Source organism: Malurus melanocephalus, unplaced genomic scaffold (genome assembly GCF_030028575.1).
Source record: "Malurus melanocephalus ecotype Western Australia unplaced genomic scaffold, MMel_1.1 scaffold_10, whole genome shotgun sequence".
In the NCBI taxonomy this organism is placed as follows: Eukaryota; Metazoa; Chordata; class Aves; order Passeriformes; family Maluridae; genus Malurus; species Malurus melanocephalus.
The window spans coordinates 4,198,628-4,222,294 of NW_026623242.1; the positions used below are offsets into that span (position 1 = coordinate 4,198,628).

At 37.2% G+C, this 23,667-nt stretch overlaps 1 protein-coding gene across 1 annotated transcript in view; it reads left to right on the forward strand.

Annotated features, from left to right (window-relative positions):
- The window catches only part of TRHDE (thyrotropin releasing hormone degrading enzyme), a 196,463-nt gene that overhangs the window by 89,748 nt on the left and 83,048 nt on the right, over positions 1-23,667 (forward strand). Inside the window, exons 6-7 of the mRNA XM_057377926.1 lie at positions 3,684-3,821; positions 17,635-17,700. Of these exons, the coding sequence (XP_057233909.1) occupies positions 3,684-3,821; positions 17,635-17,700 (204 nt within the window). The remainder of the gene's footprint in view (positions 1-3,683; positions 3,822-17,634; positions 17,701-23,667) is intronic.

Sequence of the window (23,667 nt, forward strand, 5' to 3'; positions counted from 1 at the left end):
TTAACTTCTTTTTTTTTTTTTGTTAGTTCTTTCCCCTGGTATTTCATACTAATTTTTAGAAATTATTTTTATATGACTAACTTTAAGTATTACGTTATTATCATGCTAATTCGTACTCTTACATTATACTTCAATATGATATTGTAAAATCATCAGCAGCAACCCCTTTCCATTACATCATTGTTATCCTGTTATGCACAATAAATTTTCTCAAAGATGGGTGTTTCTTGAAGGTACAGTCTTTTTTGCCGAACAAGTTATTTCACAATTGCTTTCTTTCCATTTAGTAGTAGCGAAGTTGAATGGTGGGCACCCTATTGGAGATTTGTACAAGAAGAGTGACCACTGCCTTTCTCTAAACCTTTTTTCCAATAACAAGATGAACTTGAATGTTGGTTATGGAGGAGAGCACAGGAGAGCACAGAAAAAGGATAAGTCTGTCAGGAAAACCTTGTGCAAAGCAGAGGAGGTGAGGATTAAAAGTAATCATTCCTGCGAAGAGACAAGTGCTTGAATCTAGTCACCACAGATGTCTGGGAAATAACCAGAAAATGTAGGTATTTTAAAGACATGTTCACCTGATAACAGCACTTTATTTCCTGCTCTTGGAAGCTTTCAAAAGAATGAGAAGGAGAGTAACCATATATAACTGTCATGTGTTTTCTTTTCAACACAAGYCTGGTGTCCCAGACTTTGACTATGCACAGTTCAAGGAAAGCTCTGATGAGAGAAGGTGAAGAGTTGGGAATCCAAGTGCACAGTAGGAAGATAGGGAGTGCAGGAACTTCCTCTTTGTCTTTAATGGGAGGCACAAATTTGTGTGGAAGCAGCTCTGTCCTTATTTTGGACTCAGTTTGCCCTGCTGAGGTACCGTTGCTGCTCAGAGCCTTGGCCCTGGGTTAGCATTCACAGCTTTGTGCTTCCATGCGGCTATTGACACTTTCCAGGCAGGCTGCAAGACTCACCCGAAGCCCTTTTGTCCTCACAGGTGGATCACAGTCTTTGGCTCTGTTCTTGCAGTTGAACTCCCTCAGAGGAGGGTCATCTTGAACAACGGGTTGTCATTGTCTCATGTGTAGCTGCAAACCTGTCACCTACCATGTTACCAGCTCGCTGGTCTCATTAAACACATTCCAAGATTGATTTCCTTTACAATTTCTGTCCTGGGTGTTTCTTTGCTCCTGTAGGTGTCATTTAAAACAGATCAATTCCGCTGCATCGAGTACAGTAATGAGGGAATAGAAAGCCCTGCTTCCATCAATATAAGCAGTTTGGTCACATGTGCAGGCCTTTTCCACTTAATGTGATATTACGAGCTGAGGTAATGTTTCTTCAACATTATTAAGGCAGTTTTGGTTTCTTTCTGCATTTCTGCTTCTTGTTGCCTCTTCAAGCTGCAGGCCTCTTGTGAACCAGCAGTCTGTTATATATATAACTCCCTGGAGTTATATTTGAATCTCCTTTTCTAGTCTGCTCTTAGGGGCTTTGTACTAAAGGGAGAAGCTGGGAATCCTTTTAGTTCGATAAATTTAGCTTAATAGGTCAAAATCCTTCTTAATTCTCACTAAACTGTAGGTTTGCATCTTTGGAGACATACTATTCCACTTAGATAGATCCCAGTATGTTATATCCACCATAAATATGAAAGAAGATTTTCAGCTATGGTTACTTGAATGAATGATCATGAATGTAAAATTCTCATTTTCAGTCCTTCAGGACATAACTAAAGAAACAAACAGAAAACTAAAATGTAGCCTGTCCTTTTACAATGTTTTGTAGTTTTTTTCTTACAGCTTCACTTTATGTTTCCCATGATGATTTTCTTCATTCTGGTATTAATTTATGATTATCCAGGGTCCTTTTAATGAGTTAATTCAAAACAGTAACAATCCACCCACACAACTATTTGTCTTGTGGGATCTGAACTTGTATTTGGAGACAGGTCCTTGCCTCTGTGTGTTCATACCTGGTTGTGTTACATATCACACATTTCATGAAACTGGGGCTTTGCTACTGACTAATAGAGAATATGAGCCAAGTGCAACCAAAATATCTAAAATTCTTTATGCCTCAGCAGTTTTCCCTTGAGTAGGACTGTCATTATAATTGTTTCCCTACACCTTTTTTCCCATTAAAAAAAGGACAGTTACTGCTTATGCCTGAGAAAATTTGAAAATTAACATTGATACGAAGAAGACATTACTTTTCCTTTTACAAACCTTACCTCATGCAGCCTGATGAGAACACTTAGGAGTGTGTTAGGTAATTGGCTTTCCTGCATCCTGTGCTTTTAATTGCCTGGATATACAGTCAGCTCAAGGTACATTTCTTGTGCTCTAATGAATTTTAACATAAAGGTTTATTTCCAGGTGGATCGGCATTGGAAGAGTTTTATGGCTGTCTTATAAAAATTATTTCAATTAACACATTCATACCAAAACCTTGCCACCCAAGAAATTAAACATAGAATTTATTATGTAATTGTGTGTGTGTTTTACCTGAGGACATCGAGGTGGCTTTTGAAAGAAATGCAGCATTCCTTAGAGTTTCTTTATATCATGGCAGTAGGTTGACATTGATTCAGGAATTGCTATAATTTAGATGAAGTTTGAGTTATGTCATTTCAGGGTGAAAAAGCTTATTTAAACCTTCTGTAATTTAAGTTCACTCTTTGCATTTATTTCTGACTTGAGAAAGCAAATAAATAAAGCTCTTCCTTCCTCACACAGTGTTCTGGATAAAAGACATCTACATGAATTCAATATGAGGAGTTTTAAAGGCACGACATTGCTCAGCTGAAAAAGCCCCATCTGGCTGTACTGTACAAATGAGTGCAGCACAGTGCATAGAGTATACGTGAACATTTCATTAATGTTGCTGTCAGAATAAACAGGCAACAGTTTTGAAATACCTCTGCCATCCATATTTATAGGAGATACTGAAGCAAATGCATATGTTGGATGTTGCTTGGGTTTGTACCTGCCTCTGATGTAGATGTAACTTTGAATGTCTTTTAACTACATGCAGCTCTTTTCCCACTTGTAAAGAGTGATGATAATGGTTTCCTTCAGATGGAAGTTACAACATCTGTAGATGATTCAAGCTCTTGAGGAGAAAGTATTACCATTCCAGGATTATGAAAGACACTGCAAGCATCTGCTGTGTCACTGCTGTGATCTCTTCATTGTTGTGTCCCACTCTGATCTGCTATGTGAACTTGGCACAAAGAGCCAAGTGATTTAAACTTCACTAAATAAAGCAGTYCTAATTGTATTTACCCATCTTTGTCAAACATTTTTGTACCTGCATATGCAATGAGCTGGAGGACCTGTAGCATCTATTTTTGTGATTGAAGACTTTGCCATTTTGCTTCTCTCCCCACCCCCTTGTAGGTGTGWATAAGTAGTCACAGTCAGAATTCCAGTCTGCACCTATGGATGCATTTTGTCTCATTTAGTACTCTTTAACTGCAGTCAAGTTTTATTGCAGCGAAGGACCTCAAGTCTGCATCTATTCCATATACGTGCTCAACATTGTAGGGGGTCATAGTGGTTTATATTCAAACCAGAATGTCTGATTTTAGTCAACGGTAGTGATAAACTGCCTCTCATAACTGTTCATCATTTCTCTATCGCTATAAACATGTATTTGTCTGTGATACCACTGCATATGCTGTATTTCAGGAAAAGCAGAGGTTCCTGACAGATGTCCTGCATGAAGTGATGTTGCTGGATGGGTTGGCCAGTTCACATCCAGTGTCCCAGGAGGTGCAGCAAGCCTCAGACATTGACAGGGTGTTTGACTGGATTGCTTATAAAAAGGTGAGACTAACTAAGCTTATCTCTATGATACAAATGTGTCAGTAGCTATAAGATGATCATGTTCTCTCTGTAAAAGAAACACCATTTTAAAACTATGTATGGGAAAATTATTTGTGTGGAATAAATTTAGAATATTCTGCAGTGATTATAGCAAATCACATTCAACATATCTAGTGTTAGTAAATGTTGTAAATAAACTTCTGGTTCTTCTAAACTTTGGGTCAGGGCCATCAGTGAGGACTTTTCTACTGTCTTAAAGTATTTTAAAACAGTTTACTACTATATGCAGTATCTTTTCCCTATTTTTTTTTTCATTCTCTTTTAACTTTTATTTGCATGTCCATCTTGTGCTCCCTGAGACCTTGGATTGTCCGTGTAATCCCTATTCTCTCCATAGTTTTCCACATGATATTGAAATGATGAATCTTTCTCCCATATAATTTTTCTTCAGTGAAATGACAGTCATAGAATGTCATTGTTATTTCATTGTCTTTACTGTCATCAATATGGCATAAATCAGTTAGACACCATGAAAGTGCCCATCTCTGCTAGACACCCAGCTGTCATTCTAAAGATATGCCTCTTTCTATAYGCTTCAGAAATGACCATTGAAAATGTGCTATTTAAATAGCTCAGAGCTGAGTATATTTTTAATTTCCATTTTCTCATTCATTGGTGATTGCATGTGGTAAGAAGTCCATGGCATAAACCCCTGAAGAATGGCATTCAGGTAATCCCACAAGCAGAGTGAAACACTACAGCCTGGCAGTGTACAGTGTTTTTCCTTTTAAAGTGTTGAGGGAAATGTTTGCCTCTTTCAAAAGCATCACACTAGTAATTCCTCAGATAGAAGCATGCCATCCTCCACTAAGGCCACAAATAAGTAGAGAAAAATGAGAAGTCGTGATAGTTCATTAATAAACAGTACTTGTAGATGATTCAAGTCTCTCAAGTTACATCAGAGAGTGCATATGTCTTCCTAGTGCAGCTGGAAGTGAGATAGTGTCCTCCCACGATGACGGGAAAAGTGGTTATATCCCAAGTGCAGCAGAAAATATAGCCTGTTGAACACAAGAGTAGGACTGAGAATTGTTAAATCAAAGCAAAAAGCGTGACAGCCTTTCCACACCAGAAATAACTGACAGCAGGAATCATAGCCCTGGAGAGCTACAGCATCACGGGAGGAGAGAGTGCAGCAAGAATAACATGAGGAGCAGCAATCAGCACGGAACAACCGGCTGTAATAAAATGGAGAAACAAGGCAGCTGCATCTCAAAGGGAGCAGCCAGACCCGGAGCAACGTGAGGGAGAGCCATCCCAGACACAACCAAAGGAGTGATAGCCATAGATGAGCAGCCACAGCCAGATAAGAGCAAGGATGAAAGGACATGCAGAGAGCCAGATAGCTGAAGTAGTTTCTGTCAGCCTGCTGCATGCTTTGAAGTGTGCTGGTTGAAGATTCTGGCAGCAATCAGGGCAGGCAAGACCATCGTGATGGAGTATAACTATAAAAATACCTCCAAAAGTATATATCTTGGCAAGTGACAAACAGCAATCAAAACAATGTAAAAGGATGACTGGAATAGGGAAGAATATTAATTTTTTCCCTCCCTGTAAGCAAAATTAACCTCAGCAGTGAGATCAGTTACTGGTCCTGACTTTGTAWTGCAAACCATTAATGATTTCCTAAACCCTTGCATGTATAGCTTCCTTTTCCTATTTAACTCTGTTCCACATCTTTAAAATTTCCTTTTTCTGCTTTCTGTGTCAAGTGATGGAAGGAAGATCTATTTCTGATAGTAATAAAGGGAGACCATGCTCCCTGCTTCCCCTCAAAAGCAGCATTCTGCATTAGAAGATCTTTTCAACTAAAACTATACAAAGAAAACTGCACAGCTTTCCTGTATTCTGGCAAAGGAGAATTTAAGAAATTGAAAGCAGTGGCTCACTCATGCTTTTGAGTGTAATTCTCTTTGAATATTTACAGTGCAGCAAGTTCTGCAAGAATGTGAAAGAACAGGAGGGCTAATGYAGTCACTGAAAAGGCTCTCTGAAAACTTCCTTCTTTTTACTTCTCAGGCACTGGGAAGGACATTTGCACTGTAATAACAAAATGACAAAATAAAAACAAAACAAAAGCTCAAACCACCATGCCATATTCTGTCCAGGAATAGTAGTTTATAGGAAAGTCAGTCCATGAATGCAATGAAATTGTGATGGTGTGCATCTATGAAGTGGCAGAGAAGTGAGAACTTCTCATTAACAATGAAAGAAATACAAGATAGATGCTTATAAATTTTAAAATTGTTTTAGTTTTAGTTTTTCTTTGTTAAATTGATAATATAAGGTGGTACCAAACTAGTTGAAAGTCTTGCAGTATAATGGGAATGGCTTTGGAACCCAGTTGCTTGTCATAGTATAAAGGGAGAGCTTTTTGTTCCCCCTAATTTAGCTGTGCTGTTGTCTGTGAGTGCCATTAGATCCAAAGGGTGCACATTTGCGTGATGCTGGTTTTTCTTCTGTGACTTGTGAGTGCAACAGGTCAGTGCTCAGATTGCAGAAGGTGTTTTCAGGAGCCATTTGTTCCTAATGCATTGTAACAGAGAACTATCTTGTAATGAAAATAATGTCTTTCTGTTTAGATAAAAAGGCTGTAGGTTGTTATTGATCCCAATATGAAAGTCATTGAAGCACAGTTCATGAAACCAATAGGTTGAAGTTCCGAACAGCCCCAAGAGCCCCTGTCCTAAAGTGGATGCTGTCCCAGTCCAGCTGGTGGGGGCTAATGTATAGGTGCTTCAAGATACTTAAAATACTTTAACTCATCTTTGTACTATCCTGATAAAGCAGGAACAAACTTTCTTTAACCCTTTACACTGGTTAGTGTATGCTAGGTATTATTTTCTGAAGAAGAAGCATGGAAACTTCTGTGTGTGTAGTACATAAGCAGCTGCACATGGCCAGTGCTTCAGGAGTGCTATGTTCCCCGTGGCAGGGATTTGACTGGAAATGATACAGATGGAGTACAGATGTTAATAAAAACATTTTAGTTTGAAGAAGAGCTTGTTAGACTAGACTGCTCCATCAAGGCAGAATGACAGGGAGGACACAACCTGTTGTGGCACAAGCCTTCCGCATGGAAAGGCAATGGCAAGTTGGCAACAGCCCTCTCAAGGGCTGGAAGAGATGATCAAAATAGAAATGGCAACAGTGGGTCTAGACAATGTGTCCTGCCATCCTTCCTTGCCCAACAGAAAGCCATTAGAAGGATCAAACCAGTGCACCTGTGTCTCAGATGTTTTTATATCTTAAAATAAAGTACCAGGAGTACCCTTGTGCAACAGAAGTCCTGAAATGTACTTGCCTTTCCTATGTCTCTGATGCTGCTCTGTAATGACCATTTTCAGCAAAGGGCTAAGCAGAGGTATTTTCTTTTTTTTTTTTTTTTCCCTGAAGGAATCCAAAAAACAACATTTGTGTCCAGGCAAAGGCAGGTTTTGCTGATACACATCCTAGTTTAGATCAATAAAAGAAGAGTAACAGTGACAAGTGTTAAAGCAACTTGGAAGAGATGATAATAATTAGAAATAGAAAATAAATTGGATGTAATGAAATAGAGTAAAAGGAGCAAAAAACTTGATGTAAGAATATGGTCCATATTTTGATCAAAATATGACCCTCTAGGATTTCTATTATAAAAGGGACACTTTGGAACAGCCTCTGGAACACTGTTTTGTTGTTGCTGCTGCTTTTATAAAAGGTATCTTTAAGTACTGCATAATTTATGAAGCTTAAAGGAGGTGTTAAAGAAGAGAAATTAGAATGACAGGTTTGGTTATAGATAGTCACAAATCAGTCTTAGGGAAAGGGATTGAGATCCTTATGTGGCATATAGTGAACTAAAAAAGAGTATTAATTTTTCTTGAAGATGTTCATATAAAGACAGTTAACAAAAAAGTATAATGTTCCTTTGTCCTTGTTACTGGTGTCAGTTAATGTCAGAGTGATTTTGGTGGTGATGCCAAGTAAAACTGTTGTAAGTTAGGTCACAATAGCATTTTGTCTGGGACATGGAAAACATTTTATTATTCAAGGAAAATGGTGTGGCAATATCCAGCTGACAAATATGATTAGTTATGGTCATTTACCCCTGGATTTTCTTCTTTGTGTCATGTTCCTAAAATTTGCAATGGGATTTATGACTAAGACAAGCATTTCACCAAAGCCATCTTACTATCTGACCATTTTGGTATTATCGAGCCCTAGAACAGCTGTATTTGTCAGAATACAAAATTATTATGATTCCCAAGTGAAAAGCTCTCCTTGAATATAATGTTGCTTTCACAGTGATGCTTTCACATCAGATAAATAGCCGTTAATACTGTAAAAACAACATAAGGGGCCCTTATGCATCTTTGAGGATTTAGCACAGTATATTACAGGTTTGTAGATAAATTTGCTGATTTWAAAAATTCTGGTTTACCCATGCTGTTAATAAGTTTTAAAAAAGAGTAAAAGTTTTCTTTCTTCATTAAAATATATCCTGGTTTTATTGCTGAGTATTAACAGCATGTTAATTTGTGAGTGTGCACTGCTTGATAAGCAAATATCAATTGGAAATTGTATTGCTTTAAAAAGTAAAGAAGATTAATTAAATCACTGWTTTTTTTTTCCAGTCTGTATTGTTAAAATCAAGTAGGAATGGTTTTGTTTGGGCTCCTTTTAATGAATGTAATCCCTTAATTTTTAACAATTGTTGCCAAATGCAGGGAAACCAGTCAGAACACAATGAGCCAAGTACATAGTTGTTCAACTTTATGTGTGTAGGCTGTGGAATTTAATTAGGGTTGCTTGTGTGCTTAAGGTACTTTAGTGCATCTCTGAATGATGGACAAAACCCCTCAGGATAGTCTCATATTGTGACATTTTATACCAGTATGCAGCATAATCTGCATAATTGTATCTCCTTCCATAGTTCTTCTCATGGATTTTATGTGGGTTGTCAAAGACAAAGCCGCTAGGAATTGAATTAAAAAATTTTACATTTCTGTCACAGGGAGGAAATCATAGGCACATGTTTACTCATTTAAACAAATATGTTCTGTTACCCTAATCAAATAAGGAAGCATTTGCAGTTATCAAATTCACTTGCATTAAGCTTCATTTTTTCTTGTAATATTTGGAGGTGCCATTGGAGAATACAGAAAATAGTTGTGCTGTTGTATTACAGTACTCAGTTTCTGAAAATGAAAGAGGAATTTAGTGTTGGTGACTCATGATACAATCTAATTAATTCCCTGAAAAGAATTTCTCAGTGGGTACTTACGCAGTTCTCAGAGATGAGATATTTTTGATAGAGACAGCTGAAGAATTCCAGAGAAGCCTTTGCAATTATCTCTGCTCTTACAGTTTGACAGAAGTACTTTAGCAAAGGTCTCTCTGGAGCCTGCAACGGGATCATGTTGTAACTGTTGTCATGAATAGGACACTCTTGTTCCATAATTGTCAGAGGAAGGCCACATGCCATAAAAGACTGTTTAGATGATAAAGGTAGGAAAGTAAAACACATTTCAGCATAACCTTCTGAGTGGGAGCTGGCTGGACTTCTCCCTTTGTGGGAAAGTGAAAAAAGGAAGAGTATACAGTGAATATGTTTGCTTAAGGAAATGCAGATGAAATGCAGTACCTGGGATTGAAAGTGGTTTCCCATTGTTCAGTTGTTCATACGGGAGAATTCAGTAAATTCAGTGCACTGCATGTGGTGTAGCACAGCAGACCAGTTGACCAAGTTTTTAAATAATTCATTTATATATGTCTTGGAAAATTCTGCAGATGTGACTTAGTCAAGACATGTTTCTTTTCTGTTAGACATTTATCTCCAAGATTCAACAGCTTTCATTTAGTTYGGGTGTTTAAAAAATTCTATGTAATTCTTTTTTAAATGCCACATTTTTTCTACATGTTTGATGTGTATTATTCTTTCGTTTTAATTCATGCTGTGTTTTTCCCAATAAGCTAAATTTCATGGGGTATCCAGCTGTGGTTGCTTAGTACCAACAAAGAATGATTGTTTTGAAAAACGTGACTTGGATATTACTTGTTGGCTAGTGCTTACAGTACAAAATTAAAGTGCAAATGTACATCCTCTGTGTAAGTGCTTGGTAGCATGCTCTTCTAATGTTTAAAATGAACTTGACTCACAGAATTATCCAAAATTTTGGGAAATAAAGAATAATATATGTATTCAGGGGCTTTAAACTGAAATGAAATGATACTCACTTACTTAAGAATTCATTTGATCGTGGATATCCTTCGGCTTCTATTTTACAGAGAACTGTAAAAATACGTTCAACATTTAAAAGAAAAAACCTCAACCTGTATGCTGCTTTTATTAAATTCGCAGTTCTAAAAGAAAATCCTTCTTTGTATGTTTCATGAAGAAAAGATATGTTTCAACCGGAACTTAAAACACATTAGTCAAAAACTGGAAATTCTTGGTAGTGTATGCCTGACTTGGCTGTATGCAACAGATATGGCTCTGGCTTGTTTAGTGAGGGACCACATCATGGTTGAAGTGTTAAATGGGGACTCAGATTTTTAAGGATATACCAGTGAAGTGCAATTAATTTTTTATATTGGACTTTCCTGCTAAAGAATAGGTTCATTCCCATGCTCAGTTTATTCTTCATAACTTATAGGTTGCAGAAACCATGAATTTGAGGTAGGTGTGTGGGCAACACTAAACTAAAAGAAGTGTTAGGTGTTGGAAAGTCTTCAGATCTGAGTGGCATCCACCTGCACCTTCTGAAGRTGACCGGATATGGAGCTGCAGAACTTCTGGCAGTGGGATGGAGATCAGACCATCCTAGCAAACAGTTGCTGTGCCAGAAAATTGCTGGGGTGAGGTACAGAAGGTRCTCCAGGGAATGCCCTGGAAGCTATAGGCTGATGAGTTGTCTTCTTTGTCCAATGAGATGGGGACTCTATAGGATATAAAGGGTAAGATAACTGAGCACATGGATTAATGCGTTGATCTTGCATCCTRGACATCACTGCTGCAAAGGGGAATTTACTCTTACTTTCTATTGGAATTCTTAAGGGGAGAGGAGTAGACAATGGATTTAAAAAAAGTTTTTGACAAGGCACCTTGCCTATAGCTCAGGGTAAATCATKTAAGGAGAGAGCTATTTGATATGTGTGTGCTGTGACTGATTCATTAAAAAAAAACCACCAATACTGGTATATATAAGGTACATATTATTAGCCATGAAACTTTTAATRTTGATTTTCATCTTAAATCAAGAAGTCTTTATGAAAGATGCCTTTGTGGGTGCCTTTATGTGGTCTGAATCTTGTTTTAATCAGTGAAAATGAAGCTGATTATAAGAACTTACAGTTCATAACAATAGCTCTAAGATTATGAATAAAAATTAGTGTAATTAAGGCAGTGGATAGACTAATTCACATTTCTCTTAGCTAGAGAGGAAGCTAACCTTAATCTTGAATTGCAGGTATACCAGCACAGAAAAATAACTAGGCCTTCTATTTGTGTCCCACTGTATTCRAAAAACAAGTGATGCTCTTACATATTAATCAAGACTGATTTTGAACTGAATACTGCACAATAGGAAGAAGTTAATAAATCACCTGTATTCAGTGTTGGTTTTGATTTTGTTTATTTAATGAGAAGAAGAAGCAATATGGATGGGTGGAGGTTTTGTGGAAAATAGATGCATTAAATTCCTGGTTTCGAACCTCAATTATGTAATTTTTGGTGTTAGTCCAGTGTTCCCCTCCTCAGCATCTCACTCCCTGTTTACGTCTTGGATACAATGGTGGTGCTTTTCACACCAGGATCCTTCCTGATTTTAGCTTTTATGTCACAAACAGCATTTTTCTGCACTAAATCAAACCGCTTTAATTCCTAAGGAAGGATGGCAAGGTGGATCTTCAGCAAAGAGGAGATAAATTGAGGTCTGTGTAATTATTATGATTGATACTTGGTGTTACGTGAGGTAAATTGATAGGTAAGATGCAACATGCTGTATCAGCCTTCTCAAATGGCTAAAATGTTGTTTTCCCACTGTTTACTTCTTCATTTTTTTAAATGTTGCTTCGTAATTTACAGGATAAAATATGTTCAGAGGGATTGATGGCATCTCACTTCAGATGTTCACTATGTAGACTCCTGCAACTGAGTCCTCTCACTTGCCTGTATCATCAGTGAAGATAAACAGGCATCTTTAGGTGAAATTCATCTGTCCTATTTTAGATGCATGTGTTTGGATGCGATGAATCAGGATGAACTGAAGTGTTTGCTTCTCCTTCCCCTTTAAAGGCGGTCTAGGCAGCTGGCTCAGCTGTGTACAACTGAGCAAGGATCACTTAGCTGCAGTGGAGGCATTTGCGGTCAGTCAGATGAATCTCAGACCTATGGTTAAAACAAAAACAATGAAACACTCAAAAGCAAAAATAAAAAGAAAGAGAAGTTGATACTACAGGAAAATTGATGAATTTTGTGGGAGGAGTATAGAAGAGCTGTGCATTTTCCAGGTCAGGCTTTTATGATCTCTATTCCTTCCTTCACTGTGATGCATTTACAGAATGATTGATTATTTTGCCATTACAAAAAGTCAGCTGTAGTTCATGGTTTCTGTTTTGTGTTGCTGACATTTTTCTCTAATTTTTGGCTCTTCAAAGAATAATGCTAAAGGGAGTTTCTAGCTTATTTGTAGCTCTTCACACACTGCCTCTTGTCCTTGCCTCTTGGCTTCTGCATTACCCTATGTGCTGGTTTGCTGACCTTTATATTGTTCCCTCCACTTCAACTGCTTCACCAGTTCTTTATTTTTCAAGTGCTTTTCTTTATTCTCTGTTCAGTATAGGGCATCTACCTTCAGCTAGCAAGAACTCCGCTCTCCCTTCAGGGCTTCCTGTTGAATATCCACCTTTGCTAGACTTGTTGTATAAAAGTATGGCATGTAGAATAAACCAAAATTTGATCTATATTATTTGACTATATAACAAAAGGATCATGTGCAACACCAGTTTGGTATCTCCACAATTCAGGAATTCCCCCAGAATGGGGAATCAGCCTTTTTGGACAGTGCAAATTTGTCTCCTTGCACTTTAGATGTCTGTGGTGCAGATGTGTACATATGAGGTAGTCACTCAAGCCTACTTTTGAAGCAAATTATAAGAGATGGGTGCTTTTAGAGTACAATTCCYGCGATCCGAGGTTTACTTTTAGATTAGCTAAAGTGCATCCAGAAGTGACTGGTAAAGCCCATTGATTGTAAAGGAAGTTTTAACAATTAAAGTGATTGTAGTCACAGGTGCCAGAGACACCTGCACTGAACCAGGTGTATCACTTCAGTGTGTGACTCTGTAGCAGGACTGTGTTGTGTGCAGTAGTCATGTTTTGGTGGGTTCATACATAAGACTTACTTTTTTTCTGTTACAGAAAATTCCATTTGGTGCTATCTTTTATATAAAAAGTGATTACAAGATGCAAGTTGCTAGTGGAACAATTAATTTAAGAATTCAGGTGCAATAAATTGAGACATTCAGTAAGTCATATAATTAAATTGAGTTATAGTAATTGTGATCTGTAGTGATGTGAGAAGATCAAGATGTAGGAGTGGGTCTTAAAAAATTAGGTAAAACTAATCTGGGATCAAGGATGCAATCATTTTATGTTGGCATGGAGAGAATTAGACTGAATGCCTTAGGTTGGCTCTGCATTTTGTAGCTTTCAAAGACATATTCAGGTTACATATAAAGGAATTCTGTTCCTAATTTTGGTCATGAATGGTCTTTATCATGTTGTGAGTGTACAAATTTCTTCAGGGTAAGAAAGTGCATAAACTTCCATCCCTTCAGGCAGTGTTGGCTCACTATCCATGGGCAAGGCTTTTCCCAAGAGCACTTTGCAAAAAAGAGCTGTATTTTCCTTTCCTGTAGAGGTGGAGTCACAATACTGAGGCAACTTCAGTTGTGTCATAGGTTATATGAGGTGCTGGGTGATATTTGCCAAATGATTTCACTATGGTGTGACACAGTTTCCTTTTAATTTGCAGAATATTGCCATCAATCTTAGAGAGCAATTGTGAGATCTGCTAATGAGCAGGGCTTCACCAGACCCAGGCAGTGCCATTAATCACTTGATGAATAACTATTTTATTTGTCTGAGCAGACATATTAAGATAGGGTACAATGGCTTAAGGTGAGTCCGATTTTACACTGGCAGGAACTAGGTATGTTTTTTGAATAGGAAAGAATTGCTTTCCACTAGACCTCTTAAACCAATGTGCTTTACCTCTTGACAAGGTATGTGGATGACTGAGTCATCCACTGCCTGGAGGGAAGCACTTAAATCATCAATAAACAGTCATTCTGCCCCGTAGGAGAGGCAAGTTTGCTTCTCAAGACATAGTATGTTGTTTCTTGGTTGGACAAATGTTGGCAGAGCAGAAGTGACTCTGAGAGTGAAGTGGGGAGCAGACTCCTTGTATGTCAGGGTGTTCAGAGAGTAATGCTGACAGGTTCCAGGGGGCATCTCCTGCAGCAGGACAGATTTGTTGGATTTTTCTGTAGGTTTATGTCTAGGTCAGAGTAGCTTTCAGAAGGTATGGGAGTGTAAGTCATGTGGATTCCATCTAGTTTGCTGCTTGCCAGGTGGATAGGCAGTGGCAATGTCAGCACATTGGCCTATTCAGATGATCCTGAAGTTATGTATTCGAGTTTTTTTATAATTGAACTTACTGCACATACTTTATCTCTCATGACCCTCTGGTTGGGGTCATCTTCCAAGTTCCTCCTTTTAGTAAGCTGCTCTTCTTTGTGCCAGTTGCTTTTTATCCTTCTGCCTGCAAACCTGTTTTGCTCCCTTTCCAGTCAGAGTGCCAGTGTTTGGTGCCTTATCCTTCTCTTCCGAGAGCTGTGAATGTGTCGATAGCTTCTGCTCTGCTTGTGAATGTATCACTGTAATCTCTTCTGCCTGCTCTCAAAAGTGCAAGAAAGGTGAAATGAATGTTTTCCTCCCATTTCTTTTCCCTCCACACCAAGGGCTTCATTTGCTCCTCTTTCTTCTTTCTCCCTTCTCTCCAAGACACTTTTTCCCCTCTTAAGGTTCTATTGTTTTCTGAATCCATTCCCTTCCTCAAACAAGTCAAGAAAGCATTTGCTTTCCCTGAGTGGGGAAAATGGCAGAACTGGGACAAGCCTATTGTTCTAGAAGCTGGAAGTAGAGCTTCTGGGTCTCCTGAAGGTAATTAATTTGTAGAAATTACTTCTGAAGTAGCTGTGAAAAGGGATCTGTCTTGAGAGAGTAGTCCTGCCTTTGAGCCTTGACTCTCCATTCAGTCTTTGCTTGCTGTTTTATTTTGTTTACTGTGGAAAGGCCAGCCATCATCCATCCAATATGTGTCTAAATGTTGCCTGTGAGAAGAATTTTATCATTTCTTTCCTTAATTTTTTTTCTTTCCTTTTTTTCTTGTGTATATGATAATTCTTGGTCTCTGGATAGAAAAAAAAGACTCTAAAAGTAAGGTTATATGGAAGTATTTGCTTGCTTACTTTTTACAGAAATAAGTAGAGTCAAGGTGCTTATATAAGTACATGTTTTTTGTTATTATGTATATAAGTACATGTCTTTTGTTATTATGTGAAATTTAAGCTGTGAGAAAAAACAAGGGCATCCTGGAATACTAATGGTGGGTAGGAAAAGGGAAGTGTGATGAATGGAACAATGTTTCGTGTTGAGGATTTTGTCTGATCTGGTTTATATTTTATGGGTTTTTTGTTTGTTACAGATGTTTTGGATTGCCCTGCCCAAGTTACTTACAGAATAAATAGGATTTATCTATTTATGAGATTTTTTTAATCTTCTGTTTATCTTCTTAAACAGATTTATCTGCTGTTTATCTGCTTAAGTGTCTCTGAGAACTTTACTCATTCTGTTCCTCTAGTAATAAAAGGGCAATAATGCTTCCTGACCTATGGTTTTGTCTGTTCAGTAATAATCTGTTTTGAAAGGCATTATTTTCTATTTTACTATGTCTTCCAGACATGATTTGTCTTCCAGTAAGATTATATGCCACCATAACAGCATATCTTAGCATTAATAGTGCAAACACCATGTTTTGGTCTATTGACTGTTCAGTTCCTAAAAGCAACTGCAAACATCACCACGATTAATATATTTTTTTTTGCTTCAGTTACTCTGCACACTATGTAATTTTGTTGTTGCCTATATGAARAACTTAAAAATACTTTTGATTTATGTAATAATTTCAAATGTTGTTTATTAGAGATAATCCATTCAGTCCTTAAAAATAGTCACTGTCTAAAAAATCAGTGGAACATGTGTAAAGTGATATAAGAATTTGACAACTAACTGAACTTTTAATTTAGAAGGAAAGCCTTGTTTTGAAAGCTGAAGCTAAATAAATTAAAATAAGTTAAACTAGACACATTCCAAATAGTAAAAAAGTGTGTGTTTTCACTGTGAGAGAAAATATTAGTTGTGACACATTATGTAGTACTGTGAAACATCATTCTATTCTTGAATCTTCTAAAATAGATGCTATTGTGTAAAGAGAAGCCACGGGATTTTTTTTCCTAAATTACCACTTGATCTCTGTTAATGCAGAATAAATGTTGTAATAGTCCTTTTGGCTTTAGAATCTGTCAATATTTGAATCTATGAAATGTTTCTCTTTTTTTTCATTATTTTCTAATTGAGTGTTAACCTAATTCCTGAACCTTCATCTCAAGGTGAGTTTTTTGGGTTCTAGCATCCAGTTTTCATAAAGCCTTTAATTTGTGTCTTTGCAACCACGAGTGTCCTCCCTCTCATACGGTCATCAGTACTAAGTAAAMCATTTAAATATTGGGATTGGAAGATTGGTTGTCTTGAAATTATATTACAAAGTGGGATAGTATAGCTAAATGGTCAAATCAGATTTGTGAAGATATTTCTGCTTGAAATAGAGCGCTTGTGCAAGGGGAAAATACACAGCAATTGTGTTTCTGAGGGGGAATGAGAAAACACAAGAAGGGTGCTTGAAAAAAAGCTACTCTGGCAAGTATCTATCTGTTTCTTGCAGCAAGTACTGGGAATTAGAATCACCTGTCTTTTAGATCTCTATGCTTTGCCTGAAGGGGAAAAGGGTAAGAACTGCTTTAAGTAAGTGCTATACGGAGAAAGAGTGCCATACAAATACTTARCTCTTTGCATGACAGTCTGGAAAATAACCTGACTACTAATAGGTCAAATATATATACCCACATCTTACAGAATTCTTATGGAAATTATTCACTCACAGTCATCAGATCTTGAAGGCTCTTACAAAGGAAAGTAGTATCMCTAAATCCCGATCTACAATATTGTAATGGAGATAAAAATTCTATGAATAATCACTGAGATGGAATTTGCAATGGACACTTTTTTTTTTGCTGTCATTTAAACTTGGGCATTTCTGTTGAGTGCATAGAAGGGTTGGGGTCAACCAGGTATGGAGCTGACACGTGCATGCTTCAGCAGTGAGGAGAGTGTGTTCTATGACCTGTGCCTTACTCAGTATGTGGGGCAGGATATTAACAGTGTCTCTTTGCTTCCTTAMTTTTCCTGGTAAGTGTTTGCATTACCTTCTCTTTCTTTCTTGTTCATTCTAGCACAAATAAAGATTGTATTAGTTACAGGTTTCCAGGATTTAGTGTTGGGTGGAAATGTCTACTTCAGAGTGTTTTTACTGTGTTATATTGACATTCAAAACTGGTAACTTCTTTGTTTCTCTATTATTTTCCATAGGGTGCGGCTCTAATTCGAATGTTGGCTAACTTTATGGGTCACTCTGTGTTTCAAATGGGCTTGCAAGTAAGTACAGGCATTTCTGTATTAGTGTAGATGTGTTTCTCTTGCTCTCTCTTTTTTCTTTTAAAGCAATATTTGCATCAATTTGTGGAAATGTTTCTTTACTTTAGGACCATCTGAGGTACCACTATGTCCTTGAAGCTGAATTTGATAGAAGATGCAGTTTCACCTGTATTTCTTGATGTATGAAGTGATTGCACTTTAACTCTCATACAGTTTCATTTAGATTGCCACATAARAGCCATTTTATGCATGTGACAACTATGCGAAGGACTAGCTGAGGAAGCAGTGACTTCTCTTCACCTGCATTTGACTGCTGGTCTAACAAATAATAACAGTGTAAGCCAGCTGGAAAATAGAGAGCCCTGAAATGACTAATGCTTTTCAGATAAATATTTTTGCCATCCCTTCCTCCATAGGAAAGAAGTCCTTGAGCTTTATTTTTACCTTTCAGAAGCATGGAATGCTCTCTGCCTTAACGATGTTTTGAAAACTCATTCTGTCTTTTAAAAGAAGTTTAAAGTGTTAACATTTCTATACAAAAAGAAAGAAATTCAACATGCTGATTACCAAGGATGAACTCCTTTCAGCAATAATTCAGCACAAGTKAATGCTTCGTAAACTATTTAAAAACAAACAAGCCAAAGCATAAAAAACAATGTGATTCCCTCTATTCCATTGAAATCTGCTTGAGTAAATCATGTTACAGGCAGCTGTGATTGATGAATTATGTATGATGCAGCCTGCTACTTAGAAGTGTCCTTTAAAGTAAATTGATGTTCACCTGAAATACAATTATGCTAAGTTGGAAGGAGCAATCAATCTTATCTGTTCTTAGTAAGCTTTTCATTTTGAAATTTAAATAAACTACGTCCAGGATCAGGTCATTTTTTTAACAGAATAATTCTACCTCTAACCAAAATAAATTGGAAGATAAAATATAAAACAAAAATTAAATGAATACATTGGTCATGTCAGAGAGGTGTATTTCATGCAAAGGCAATGAAAGGAAGCCTGCTTAGGAAATGCAGCTTTTTGGMGAGTTTATAGGACATTCAGGGTTTGCAGCACAACTTACTCTTGGGACCCAGAGGGATCATTTTCTTAGTTGTATCACCAGGTCAGATAAGTTAGATAAATTTGTCATTGAGATGCAAAATCTTTAAATCAAAAGTTTCCTTCATAAAAYCTTGTGTATGTAAAGGGTAAAAACATCATGTTGTTTAAAGCAGTAAGACTTCCGTTCTTCATCCAGCAAACTGCATGTTCCAGCTAGAAACTTCTGCCTGCACAGATCCATTCACAGAGAAATTCAGAAACACTTTTTCCCGGTGAAGTATGTCACTYGGGGTATTAGAAAGGAAAAGTTTCAGTGTGTACATCTCAAACCCTGTATTTCTGTTTTCTTCTGTGTTTTCCTAAGAAATAACAGTGGCAAGTTGTCCTGAAATAGACTTTTAGAAAAAAGTCCAGATCAAAGAATAGCTGTGCAGCGACTAATCATAATTACCATAAAGTTGTAATGGAGCTTTGTTTTTTGATTTGAATGGTTTCCTATAATTTCTGCTTTTCACTGGTTTGTCTCTAAATAGAAACTGTTCGATTTGCTAATGAAAGTCTATGAAAAATCTGTGAAAATCTGGATAGTGAAAGTCTTGGCATCAGTTCAGTAGGAAGATGATGATTTTAACTAAAACCAGTTGGAAATACAGATAGAGATTTTTCATGTGTGTATCTCCAAGTTGAACAAAATAAAACATAAACTTCATAAGCTTTTTCAAAAACTACAAATTATACAGTGGGAAGTATCTGTCAATCATTTAATTATTTGTATTTTGTGAMTCTAACAAAATAGTGTTCCTGTGCTGTACATTTGGATGGCTGTAGCTTAGCTAATAAGGGAAACTGGAGGACTAATTTACCCTATCTGTCACACACTGGTTTAGGCATTTTAGCTCTTTAGTACCATCACTTGGGATTTCTCATTATGTTGCCTTGAATCCTGTTTTAACATGGAATTCTGATTTTCAACTAAATATCCTTTCTGCGGGCCAGCTGCAAAATCAGGTATTACTACTCTTYAGAAATCTCTTCCAATAACAAATACTATGAAAGTGCACTTGATGGTTCATTCCTCCTGAGTTACTCCAATGGCTTGCTGAGTAACTGAGTTTTGAAAGACCTCCACAGCCTGTTTTTCCAGGAGAATGCTTTGGGAAATGGTGTCAAAGGCTTTAGTAGAGTCTAAAATCCACAGCTTTTCCCTCACCCACAGAGTAGGTCATAGAAGGGGTTCAGGCTGGTCAAACAGGACCTTTCTTACAGCGTTCTGGCTGGGCCTGAGCCCTGAGTGTCCTGCACGTACCATGTGATGRCACTCAAGATGATCTGCTCCATGACCTTCCCTGGCACTGAGGTCAGGCTGACAGGCCTGTCATTGCTCAGACCCTCCTTCCAACCCTTCTTGTACATGGATGTCACTTTTGTTAGCTCTGATTGTCTGGGATATCCCCAGATAGCCAGAACTACTGGTAAATGAAGGGAAGTGACTCAGTGAGTACTTCTGCCAGCTCCCTCAGTACCCTTGGATGGATCCTGTCCCTTCCCATAGACTTCTGTGTATCTGAGTGGTGTAGGAGATTGCTGACCATTTTCCCTCTGATGTCTGGTGCTTCACTTCTGCTCTCTGTCTCAGTCATGCGTTACTTCTCCACCCTATTGTATTTCCAGTATTAATATTATTTCAGTTATTTTTAGTATATTAGCTGTGTCCTTAAGTGTTTAACAGATGATTAAAAAGTAATTCTGTAGTCTTATTAAACCAAAATGACTATCTCTTTATTTCTGTTTGCCTTGTTTGGGGGTTCATAAAAATCAAGGTATGATTCATTGTCTTATTAAGAGCAAAAGAATTAGAGCTTCTATATAAGAGAAACTTCAACAGAAAAGTTAAAAAATAAGATTTAAAGCAAGAAGAAAATAGGATTGCTACCTTTTTTGTTAATTGCCTGGTGTTTCTTAGTCATCTGGCAGGTGGACTTTTTGAAGAGAAGGTTGAGACAGCTTGGGGGTGAAAAATCCCCCATATGTCAAAGAAAATAATCTATTRTATTAAAAAGAAGAGGAAATTTGATGGAGGAGAATGGGTCTCTTCGGTGGATGTTCTTTGTCAATAAATATGATCTGAAAGAAATGTACAAATGAGCATGTGATCCATAACAGTTCAGCAAACTGTTCTATTGAGGAGTCTGCAAGGAAGTAAAACTCTTGTAGAAATGCTCATTTTTACAGTGTATATGTCTTTATAGAGATTCATATCTGTCGAGCATAACTGGTCTGTTCCTATCACAGTAAATATACTGTGAAAAGCCATTTGATGATAGTGTGACAGTTCCACAATAAAACAGCGGCCAAGAGACTAGTGGAGGTATGATTTTTGAAAAGCCCTTCAAARATATCATGTCTTGAATCATATGACATTTTCAAACATAAGGTTTAGTAACAGAACATTTTCACTGCTTTCCTGTAGCACTCCATAGACAAAAGCAAAAGAGAACATATTTTCTATTGGCTRTAATGAATAATTGAATAATGACAGTAGTAGCCCCAGCTGGTAACACTTGCATATGAGAAACTTACAGCTATTATTTTTGTAGAAAATGTCTATTAAATCCTTCCTTCTCACAGTGGCTGATTTCCATTTTTTTAAAAGTTCTGGCATCTTTCATAATGTGTAGTTTCTTATGCTCCAGGAAAATTCAAGAAGTGCAAGACTGAATGCCAGTACTCTTCTTACAGAGTGGTTTTGCTTTTCAGTGAAAAAGCCATTAATCAGGTAAGGCAATGGTTAGAGTATGAGGAGGCTTGGTCAGCACCACTTGCTCTGATTATGTTTCTGAACTGCACAGATTGATAGAGGAAGAAGCCATGAGTTGGCCTTATCATTCAGTCATCACTCAGGGTGGTAATGTGCAGTACGATACTAGGTCTGTGTGAGATTTTCTTCTGTAGGCTGTTGTTTCAATGCTGTACTTGAAATAGGTTTCTTACATGTCTGGTGCCACTGGATTGCATTTTTGGGAAGATTTTACTGCTTTATGGCAATGCATCTCTTCAAGTAATCAGAAGTTGGATTTTATTTTTTCATATTAAATAGAAAGAGAAGTCTCAGTGATTTGAATGTCTGGTAGATTTGTTTAAAAAGGCACCTCCAGTGCTGTAATGAGATATTTCTGCACTGGTTTATTTAAATTTTCTTATATTTGGTTTGATTATTTTGGAGCCTCATCTCTATTACTGTATGTTTGTCAACACTGCATTTCATTTGCTGTGTGACAGCTCATTGATCACATAGATCCGTATCCTTTTGAACTTCACTTGCTGCTTTGTATGTGTTCATCACTCACTCTGATTTAGTGCATCATCAGCAGTTTGAATTAGTTACTGCAGGGATCTCTGCTTCTGTGATAAATGAGCTACTTTTTAGGCTTCACATTGTACATTTGGAAGAATTTTTATACAATATTCTGGATATATCTGGATATATCTGTCTTTTGATGCTACAGAGTGGCCACTGTATTGAAACAAATTAGTCAGGCTTTCACAGGAGCTGTCTGGGAAAGTGGCATTCAGGCTGTTCAATACAGCAAGGTTCAGATTTCAGTCACTTCCTAGTATCATATTGCTGGCTATTTAAACTCCATCACACTGTTTTTTTGTGCTTTTTTGACACTACAATGGGCATGTCTGTGTTCCATTTGACTTGTGGTAGTCTGTGTCACTATCAGAAACTTTCGAGGTGTAAAATAAAACCCTAATGTGCTGTTTTCTATATTGGTGCTGCTTCAGCTTTGCTGTTTGYTGTCCAAGAATCTAACAATGCATTAAATATATTGATCTATTTCCACAGTATTATATGATAATCTATTTTCTACATAGTGTATTAAACAGTGTGCCCATTAAATCATACCTATTTATTATATCTTTATTACCAATCTATAATAGTTAGTTGTTTGCTATCTCTAATGAGACAACATTAGAGACTTCTTTCAAGAGTTTTCTGTAAAAACATAAAAAAGCTGCAGAGACAAGCAAACAAAAAAATCAGGCGCCTTAGGATCAAGGTCAGATCAACAATGWACATGGATCTACCTGAAGTTTTCCTTTGCTCAGTTGAAAGAAGTAACTTTTGCTACTCAGGAGGAGCATCTTTACAGCTGGAGTACCTCTGGTGTTGCAGCTGGTGCATTTAGTTGATATTGAGTATTTTTCAGCTGATTCTGCACCCACCTCCTCTGGTTTAGAAAATTAGAGTGTATGACCTTGGTGAACATCACAGAATCACCACAGTTTGTTCTGGCAATTAACTGTCTTTAAGTTATTTATCTCCCTTTATCTGAGAATTGTCTACTGGAGAAATTGAGCATGTTAAAGGGAGGACATAAGAAGTCATAGGAAATCTCACAGGAGCTGACATCACTGTTYCTTGCATTGCATGTCATACAAGATTGTTAACATCTTTCACCTTTTTTGCCCCATCAGCATTTCTTTTGCTTCTAATTTAGATCCCTCTGAATTTTTAGTTTATGTTTGTTAAAGGAATTCAGTGTTATGGACTTGACTTACACAACTCAATAGAAGATGGTAGGTCAGTTTCTTGCATAAGAAACTTCTTTAAGGTGCAGTGTCACAGTATTTTTTTCCTTTGAAGGTGTTAAAGATGTATAGCATAATAGGGGCCAGACTAGGATATCGCTCCAAAAATGGAAATTCTTCCTCTGTCTCTAAGAGTATTTGAATATACTGTGTGTACAGTGAAATGCCAATGCTTAAAGAAAAATCATGTTTGAAGTTGCATAATTTAAATGTACAGTTTTTGAGAAATGCTAAAGTTAATTTTGTTTTGTTGTGTTTTGTGTGGGTTATATTTTTTTTTTTTAATTTTATTTTTGTTTTGGTGTGCAGCTTTAC